General features: G+C 38.0%; 1 protein-coding gene across 4 annotated transcripts in view; it reads left to right on the top strand.

Annotated features, from left to right (window-relative positions):
* The window catches only part of Nckap1 (NCK associated protein 1), an 80,184-nt gene that overhangs the window by 29,193 nt on the left and 40,545 nt on the right, over positions 1-10,446 (top strand). For all 4 annotated transcript variants that reach the window (XM_021191938.1, XM_021191937.2, XM_029537119.1 and 1 more), the window contains 4 exons: positions 2,621-2,758; positions 3,647-3,695; positions 6,245-6,401; positions 9,712-9,768. In XM_021191938.1, the coding sequence (XP_021047597.1) occupies positions 2,621-2,758; positions 3,647-3,695; positions 6,245-6,401; positions 9,712-9,768 (401 nt within the window). The remainder of the gene's footprint in view (positions 1-2,620; positions 2,759-3,646; positions 3,696-6,244; positions 6,402-9,711; positions 9,769-10,446) is intronic.

The raw sequence follows: 10,446 nt of genomic DNA, 5'->3' as shown, positions 1-10,446 counted from the left end.
TGGTCTACAGAGTGAGTTCCAGGACAGCCAGGGCTATACAGAGAAACCCTGTCTCGAAAAACCAAAAAAAAAAAAAAAAAAAAAAAAAGAATTTAGATACAAGCCAGGCAGAGGTGGTACATGGCTTTAATCCTATCACTTGGGAGGCAGAAGCAGGAGCTAAGCAGTTAAGAGCACTAACTACTTATTCTGAGGACCCAGGTTTGATTCCCAGCACCCATGTGGCAGCTCACAACCACCTCTAACTCCAGTTGCAAGAGACAAAGTGACCTTTTCTGGCCTTCTCAGGTACTGCACACATGTGATATACAGATACACATTGCAAAACTCATATACATGCAATAAATTTCAAAAACATTTTTAAAGAGTTTATATACATAGTACTTCATCCTAAGACTTTAGAGTCATAATATTGAATCAGTTTTAGATGTATTGTATCTTACTCTCTCTCTTTTTTTTTAAATTTATTTATTTTATTATATGTAAGTACACTGTAGCTGTCTTCAGACACTCCAGAAGAGGGAGTCAGATCTCATTACGGGTGGTTGTGAGCCACCATGTGGTTGCTGGGATTTGAACTCTGGACCTTCGGAAGAGCAGTCAGGTGCTCTTACCCACTGAACCATCTCACCAGCCCCATATCTTACTCTCTTGATGAGGAAAAGATGACAGGAATTTTTTTAGAAGTTATATGAAATGTCCTTTTAAAAAGACACATTGAAAGATATTTCTTAATAAATTTGATGGGAAGAAATTATTGTGGTAACTGTCCTGCAACAAGACCTGCCATAGATCTACTTGCTTCCAAAAGCTTCAGGCATCTCATCCAACATCATCACAATAAGTAGAGAGTGAGGAAGATGACAAAGTGGTGAGCCCCTTAACAAAAGTAGTGCCAGAACCAGAGCAAAGGCCCAGAATGTTTGATTCTTGGTCACTGTTCTCTTTGTTAACTGAACCTTCGAGCAATACCATGTTTATATGATGCTATAATTTTTCTTGATGTTTAGTTATCAAGAATTTTCCCAGTGTTTTCTCTCATGAAAATTTGAAGACATTTTTTCAGTTTAATTTCTTTGCATAGCTGTATTAAGTGGCTTGGACATTTCTAATCTGAAAACCATGAACTTAAAATATCCAAAGTCTAAAGCATTTCCCTTTTGAGCACTGTCCTGACACCACATGTGGGAAATTCCCCTGCCTCATGCTCAGGTCACTGTGAGAACACAGGTCCCCAAAACTGTTATACAAAGTTGTGGGGAGCATTTGCTGCTTCTCTGGGGCAGTGTGGGGAGTCTGCTTGCCAGGCAGAGAGTCAAAGCAGGTCAGGGCCTATTGGCAGATTTCCCACCATGCTGAGGCATGGAAGGATAAGAGGAGAGATGCACTTGAGGCTCAAGGCAAGGAGCTGAAGATGCTGTTGACCTTGGTAGAAGGAACAGGGAATTTTTTTTGTGAGAACAAATGTCTTTGTGTGTATTTTTCTGTTAGCTGTGGCTTTGCTTCCCACGGTACTGCAGTATAAGAAGGCTATGAGAAATACGCTGGTGCCTGGTGTGGTACTGGCCTGCCGCCCTCCCATACTGTCTCTTGCATCTTTTTTCTGCCTTTCCTATAATCACCCACACTCCCACCTCAAAGGACTGTTCAACTTTGTACTGGCCCGGCTTGAGGATGCAGTTCATAAAGTGCCTACCTATTAAGCATAACTTACATATGTACCTGTTTTGCTAGATAGTAGTGCCTTTAGCTGTGTGTGCACACTATAAATACATAACCTTGACCTATATGGATTTTTAAGAACCATAACAATAATGGACATATATTTGCTTTTTTAAAAAAGTATTTTGTGGCCGGGTGTGGTAGCATACGCCTTTAATCCCAGCACTTGGGAGGCAGAGGCAGGCGGATTTCTGAGTTCGAGGCCAGCCTGGTCTACAAAACAAAACAAAACAAAAAGTATTTTGTGGTAACAGTAATGTAGAAATCTTCCTATCCTAGCCTTTTAAGTATACAGTTCATTCTATTGAGTACTTTTCTGCTGCTACATGACCCTTATCATTATCCTTCCTTTTGTTATTTAAAATGGAAAACCTACCCAATAAATGGTTATGCCCTACCCTTCCCTAACTCAAAAAAAAAAAAAAAAAAAAAAAAGGAAAAGAAAGAAAGAACATGCATGTCAGGTTGGCAAGATGGCTCAGTGGTTAGGAACATTGCCTACTCTTCCAGAGGACCCGGGTTTAATCCCCAGCACCCGTGCCCGTGGCAGCTAAGACCTGTAAGTCCAGTCCCAGGAGATCTCGCACCTGGCTTGTAGATCTTCTCAACTCTATAAGCATCAGGCACACACATATATGTATATGCAGTCAAAATACCCATACAGTAAATACATAGTTTTGCTTTTTTACAGGCAGTAACAGATTTCCTGAGTGTAGCTCTTGCCCAGGAATATCAACTGTAACTTTTATAGAATTTAAAACTAAAGGAACAGTTTTAGGGGAGACTTGTGATCCATTATAGGGAATGTGGTTGGAATCAGTTAGACATGCACAGACCTTAAAGCTGAAGTCTCAGCAGAGCAGGAGCACACTATTCAACCTACTGTCTGTTTTATTAGTCTCTTTCAGATGCGCTGATTTCTCTTCAGATGGTGTATCCTCGACGGAATCTTTCTGCAGACCAGTGGAGGAATGCCCAGTTGTTGAGTCTCATCAGTGCACCCAGTACAATGCTTAATCCTGCACAGTCTGACACTGTATGGCTCCATTTTACCTTTTATATTCACTTATCATTTAAACAGTGTTAGTCCAGTTTTCTTCTAGTTAACATTAGCCTTTCAGGTTTATTATAAAATGTACATAAAATAATGCAGGGTTTGAATTTTTTTCTTAGCTCTCAGAAACTGGAGGTTAATACAAGCAAGCATTTTGTTTGGGGCTGCTGAGGTGGCTCAGTAGGTAGAGGCACTTGCCACCAAACATGACAGCCAGAGCTTGATTTCCAAAACCCAGGCATGATGAAAAGAAAGAGGCAACATATTGTGGCATGCATGTCTATAGAAATAAATGTGATTTGTAAAAAACTGCAAAAAAATTGTTTCTATCATGGTACAGAAATTTGAAGATACAGACAATTATAAAGAAAAAAGCAGATCTACGTCAAATCTTACCAGTTAGAGAAAATCATTGGTATTGTCTGTTAGATCTCTCTTCCAGTGTCTTCGCATATGAGTGTAGGTGTTATGATAAAATGCACACGGACCATTGGCTCACTTGGGAGGGATACAGAGTACCGAGGCCAGGAATCTGTTTTCACACGATTAAAATAAATTATTTGAAAAAACTAAAACTCCTTTTATGAGCTTGAGAAATTTGGAAATTTGTCATTTGCCAGAAGACAGTTTGGCTGTGGTGTTGTTCAAAGATGGTTGAGGGTATGAAAATATACTACAACAGCTCATTGTCCTCTGCTGGCTACAGTTGAAATAATTATTAAATTTTTACCCAGTGTCTCAAATTTCCTGTGGTATTTGAACAAGAATGGAACAGTAAGAATTCTTTGGAGCTTCAAAGAGGCAGAGTGACTAAAGAGGAAATTACTTAAAGAGTTTATGTTAAGCACAGATGTGTCTTCTCTTTTTAAGATGCCTTGTGAATATCTCTCTTTGGATGCAATGGAGAAATGGATTATCTGTAAGTAAATGAGTTAGTTATGGGGCTACCCCTGTGTTTAAGCTTTAAGGAGGAAATGCCTGCTTTTGCCTTACCTCTGCCCTTTACCCTGGAGTGACACCTATGTGCTTTACCTCAGTCATTCCTCCTACTGACCCATCAGACTGTAGACACAGGTCAGAGAAATGAGGACTCTAAAGTTAGGTCACATAGAGACCAAGGAAGAGCTAAGGCCAAAACTTAGGTGCTATGTTGTCTCCATTAGCACTTTCAATGCTAAACTTCTCCTTTTAGTCATCTGTTTTTAATGTCACAGGTATTTAGTTAACTTTTAATTTGCATGTGATAAATGACATATTTTGGCAGTTTGATAGATGCATGAGGGATGAAATTACTAGTGTGTGCTTTAGGAAGCTCATAAACTGGAACAATATATGACATAATAAAGAATGAGAGTTGGTGTATTATATGTAGCCATGTTCCTTCTTCCCACTGCTCACTACCAGAGGGACGAATTTTGAATAATTTGTGCTTTTTCTTCTTGATGTATTACCTTTGTAAACTTTTTATTATAGCATGGGGGTTCTCTCAAGCTTCCTAATACTGCAACCCTTTAATATAGTTCCTCATGTTGGGGTGAATCCCAACTATAAATTTATTTGGTTGCTACTTCCTATCCGTAATTTTGCTACTGTTATAAATAGTAATGTAAATTTCTAATATGCAGGATATCTGTTATGCTACCTTGTGAAAGGGTTGTTCCACTCCCATGAGGACCACTGTTACAGTGTTTCTCCAACTATAGTGAAGAACTATTTTTTTAATACCTGTGATATGATACATTTGTGAAATAATGAATGAAATTTCTTACCAGCAAAACAAGTACTAGACTTAAAAGCCCACAATTTTGTTACATATGGCTTAATCTAAAAATTAGATATTATTGTTTGTACTTAAAATGACTACAGCTTTTGAATACTATAAACTTATATACATTATTTCATTATAGACTGAAACTTAAATAACAATAACAAATGTGGAAGGAATTTAGTAGCACATTCTACCTGCACCTAGGCATTTTAGCTAATTTTGTTACTTATATTTGTGATAGTAATATTTTTTTCTAGAAAGACTATACTTTTGAAGATGGGGCTTTTGAAGTATTGATTTTGCTTGATTATATAATGATTCCTAGTTTTTACTTTCTGTTCATATCTGTGATTGAAGAATTGAGTTGAATAGTAAGCATTGTTAGCTGTGTGGACAACTGTTTGTTTTAGTTAGGATTTCTATTGCTGTGATAAAACACCATAACTAAAAGCAACTTGAGGAAAAGGGTTTGTTTCAGCTTACATGTCCTGATTAAAGAGGGAGGTCTTGGCAGGAACTGAAGCAGAGATGGAGGGATGCCTGTAGGCCTGTTCAGCTCCCAAGACCACCTGCCCAGGGCTGGCTCCACCCACAGTGTGCTGTACCATCCCACTTCAATCACTAGTTAAGAAGATGACCTACAGGCTAACGCTCTGTCTTATGGAGACATTTTCTCACTTGAGGTTCCCACCTGTACACTGGCTGTGTAAAAATGACACACAACTAGCCAGCACTTTGCAATCCAATTTATTTTTTAAATGGGAATGATTATTTTGAAAAGCAGGAAAATCTCAACAAAAGAAACTTTGTGCATTTGTAGCAAGTACTACTGAGTAAATGTTGAGTGAATGGACAATGAGGTTCTCTGTCTTGGTGCAGAAGGCTGGAGAAGCCATTTACAAGCATAGTAGCATTATACATTTGTATAGGGTTTCCAGATTAGGTAACCAAAAGATATTTAAAATTATGTAGGGAGAACAGCTAAATATATTCCAAGAATATTGAATTTCAATATTTGGATGCTTCCTTCCTTTTTTTTTCTTTCTTTTTTGAAACAGTCTCCTGGCCTAGCCTTGGCTAACCTGGGACTCATGCAGACCAGGCTGGATTTGAACTCACTGCCTGCCTGCCTTTGTTACTCTAGTAGTACTGAACTTTTACTCCCTCAGCTTAAAAAAAAAAAAGATACTCTCTTGTCTACTGTGCAGATTAGTCATGTGAGATAATATGTGTGCAAAGATTAATAAGGGAGAAACAGCTGAGACAAGCAAAGCTATTACCTTAGCATTTCTCCTGGTGACAAAAAAAGTTGATTGCTTTTATTTTTCAGTTACTTTAACAGCAGTAATGATTACTGTATTGGGTGTTAATTTTTGATCTTTTGCTTAAACTAATGTTTTTAATGCTTCATTTAAAAAAAAATCATTTGTAACTCCACCCCTCAAAAAGGTATTTTTGTTCCTTTAGTGTGGCTTCAAAGAACTTACTTTGCAGAATATAGAAAATCATAATTAAAGTTTAAAATATTGTTTGCACACACACAGACACACATACCTATATGTATGTATGTATTATATTATGAATCACTAGGGAATGAACCTCCAGTGATGGAGGTTGTTCCCTGTTTGTAGAAAGTTACACTGTAACCAGACGTGTCTGCGCAGCACTTGTAACTGGTACTTGTTTTTCTTTGTTTGAAGTTGGCTTTATTCTGTGCCATGGGATGCTGAATACGGAGGCTACAGCACTGAACCTTTGGAAGCTAGCTCTTCAGAGTAGCTCTTGCCTCTCTCTCTTTCGGGACGAAGTTTTCCACATTCACAAAGCTGCAGAAGATTTATTTGTAAACATTCGAGGGTATGGTGTCTTCAGTCTTATTCATTTTGGGGGGAGGAGGTGGTGAATGAAATGTCTTTAGTAACGTAGGTTTTGGGGTTAGAGAGTTGATCACATTGTACAGGAAGGTTTGGCCTAGACTGTCTTACTTTGGTCCCAGCAAGTTGCTTTTATCAATATTCTGATAATAGTAGAAATAATATTCTTATAGGTAACTTTACTAATTAAAAATCTTTACAGTTTCTTACCTTTTTGAAATTGGTATTCTGGATAAATAAGTCTTTTCTTTTTAATTCAGACTTAATTTTATTCATAAATATTACTAAAACTATAGAGTGTATTGCCCAGTATGGTGGCTTATACCTTTAATCCCAACACTCCGGGGACAGAGGCAGGTATGTCTCTGACCTTGAGGCTAGCATGGTCTACAGAGTGGGCTCCAAGTCAGGCGGTGTTTCACAGAAAAACCTTGTCTTACCCCATTCCTGCCGCAAAAAAGAGAACAGAGTGCATTTATAAAGGCCTTTGAAGCAATCAAAAATGCCACTGAATCAGGCCTAACAGTTACAGAAGCCTGATCATAGCACTGAGGGGTTACGGTTCTTGATAGCCGATTACACCCAAAAGACTTACAGTCACTCAGTCTCTGCAAAGCAAATACTTCTTTGATTTGTGGCTATCTTTAATAATGACATTTCTCTTGAGGCCCTGTAGACTCTGTGTGAAAAGCCACATTGAGTTCACATGTAAGAGCAGTCATATGATCTTTTGAAATGAAGAGCGGATAAAATACCCTGTAGCTACATGTGCTGGATATAGTAACTTAAAAAAATGAAATTTGTATGTATTTCATGTCCAATTTAGTATTGCATGAAGTTGAGACAAAGATGAAGCATTTATTGGTTGCTAAAACATAACAATGTGGTTGGGCAGTGGTAGTGCATGCCTTTAGTTCCAGTACTCAGGAGGCAGAAGCAGGCGAATCTCTGTGAGTTCAAGGCCAGCCTGGCCAACAGAGGAAGTTTCAAGACAACCAGAGGACACAGAGAAAACACAGAGAATCCCTATCTCAGAACAAACAAACAGAAAAACCCAAACAAACAAAAAAAGAAGGAAAGAAAACTGTGTAGCACTGACAGTTTGAGCCAGCATGTATTTCAGTGGTCATTGAATTACCCTGAAATGCAAACCGAACACAGGTTCCCTGGCATCACTGTTTAAAGTAGGAAAAAATAAAGTAGTTTGTTCTGTGTACCCTGAGCGTTTTGTTGTTTACATTTCCAAAGAGAAAAATAAGGTCTTAGGGATATAGTTCAGTGACCTTGTCTGTGAATACTCCTGAGTGCTCATCACCTGGATCACTGTAGGATGTCTGTCTTCACAGATGAGCCTCGGGTGCCCGGGGCACCACTGCCATTCTTACCCTTCTGTTACCCCTGATCAGCCGCTGTGCTCACTTCTGTCATCATATAGTCATCAGGAAAACAGTTGCCTTTCTGCTTTTATTGTGTTGAGATTGTAAATGATAACATTTGTATTATGTCTTAATATGTTAATCACTACTTTATGAATCACTTAAATATATATTTTAAACTAGTGTATTAGTTAGGGTTTTCATTGTTGTGAACAGATACTACGACCAAGGCAACTCTTATAAAGTAAAACATTTATTTGGGGCTGGCTTACAGTGTCAGTGGCTCAGTCCATTATCATCATGTTGGGAAACATGGCAGTGTGCAGGCAGACAGGGTCCTAGAGGAGCACCTTGATGTCAAGGCAGTCAGAAGGAGACCGTCTTCATCAGAGGGAAGTGGGTCTCTGGAATTTCACACTGGGTAGAGCTTGAGCACAGGAAGACTCAAAGCCCACCTACATAGTGACCCACTTCTTCTAAGAAGGCCACACCTACTCCAATAAGGCCATACTTCCTAATACTTCCACTCCCTATAGCCAATCATTAAAACACTTGAATCTTATTTAAACCACCATAACCAGTTAATGTGTTCTATTCAGTGAATTTATGTATGATGTAAGTCTAGTGATACCACAAAACGAGTTATCTTTCTTCTGTTAAAAAAGAACAGTTGTATTTAATTTTTATTTTATGTGAATGAATGTTCTGCATGCATGTATGTCTGCACTGTGTGCATGCTTGTGCTCAAGGCAACCAGAAGAAGGACTGCACTCTCTAGAACTTGAGTCAAGGGGAGTTGCTTAGTTGTGAGCTGCCGTGTGGGTGTCGGAGACCAAACCCACTTCTCTTCAAGAATAGCAACTGCTCTGAATTGCTGAAACATTTCTCCAGCCTGGCCCTAAGTGTTATTTACCCCCCCCCCCACCCTGCTTGGTTCCTTCCTTTTTCCTTTTTGAGTTATCAGCCACATTACAAAAGGTTAAGTCATAGTCAAGTTAGGAGTATGAGCATGTATTAATTGCAAGGGCCCATATTACATGTTCCAGACAGTTTCTCAAATAAAAAGTGTTTACACATAGAAATTGGGATTCATTTTGGTGTAAATGGCTCAGCCAAGTTGTCAAGTATATGTTTTTTCCCCCTGTTACGAATTTTGTGTTCATGAAATTATATATTATTTAATATTTATTGATATATTTATTTGAGTGACACATCTGAACTAGTTAATATTGGAGTTCTGTTTATTTTACTTTTTATTAGAAGGTGCTTTTGTATATATGTAGATATATATATATATATATATATATATATATATATACACACACACACATAGATACATAGAAAGATATATATGTAGAGATGTGTTTGTACATACATATACACATATATAGTACCTAGTATGTAAGAATAAACCACAGTTCTCTCTTGAAAAAATTTACAGTAATCTGAGTGCTTTCCTGCCTTAGCTTTCTGTGCTACGGAAGCTCTGCACTCAGAGTCACACTGCTGGTTTCTCATGCGCATCCTTTTAGAGTTTACCTGTGCTTATGAGTGACCTTGCTAGTATCAGAAGCAATCATTTTTGAATACTTTGGTGCTTGGAAGTGACTTAATTGCATCAAAAGGAAATTTTAAAAATATCCAGGTCTTAAGAAAATAATAAAGTCTAATTAAAGTTTGCATTATGAAGTTTCATTTTATTTTTGGATTTACTGTAACTGATATTTTTCTAGGAAGATTGGAGTTGAGTGTCTAAAGTACTAGAAAATACATTTGAGATAGACTTCACCCATCATTTCCTCTGTAAACCATTGTTATTGATGAAAATGAGGATTTCAAGTGACAGTATTGCGCTCATTCTTTTTGTCTTTCCTTTCAAATTAAGCTTAACAAGCTTTATTTTTTCCTTGCACACAGCTACAATAAACGTATTAATGACATAAGAGAATGCAAGGAGGCGGCTGTATCCCACGCGTGAGTACTTGTATTTGTGAAGAACTTCTTAAAACCTTACTTTAGTAGTGATGTGGAAGAGTAGGAGATGAGAACTTTGAATTGAAGGAAACGTCAGTGTATAACTTCTGTACGTCAGTAGTGCAGATCTTAGATGTTTTGATATACTAATAAAATAAAGAAGTTCCACTGAAAGGACTTTTACTTATTATCTGTTTAAAAAAACACTGTGCGTGTACTTAGAGTGGGTGTGGCTATGTGCCTGTGCTTGCACCACAGTACACATGTTGTGCTCAGAGGAAATCTTGGGGAAGTTGATTCTGTCCATCCACCGTGTGGGTTCTGGGGACCATGCTCAGATGGTCTGGAGTGAATGCAGGCACTATTATTAGCTGTCTCTGTGGGTCCTAGCTGGTCACTCCTCCTGCCACTGTTTTCCCCATAGCCATGCTTTTTGCACATTGTGCTGACTGTTGAACCTCATGAACATTGTTACATTCATTCTTACCCTGATGCAGACAATGTGAGAATATAACATTTTTTCAAAAGCATGTTAGCTCCACCTCTTTCTCTAATTTTATATTTTTAAATCAATGAATATATAGAAATTAATGTTCTTGAGACCTGTAACCAATTTACCAATTTTCTCATTGTATTAGTCAGGGTTCTCTAGAGTCACAGAATTTACAGATAGTCTCT

This window comes from Mus pahari, chromosome 3, assembly GCF_900095145.1.
Source record: "Mus pahari chromosome 3, PAHARI_EIJ_v1.1, whole genome shotgun sequence".
NCBI classification, from domain to species: Eukaryota; Metazoa; Chordata; class Mammalia; order Rodentia; family Muridae; genus Mus; species Mus pahari.
The sequence above is the reverse complement of the archived record's forward strand: the minus strand, read 5'-3'. Positions and strand labels throughout refer to the sequence as shown.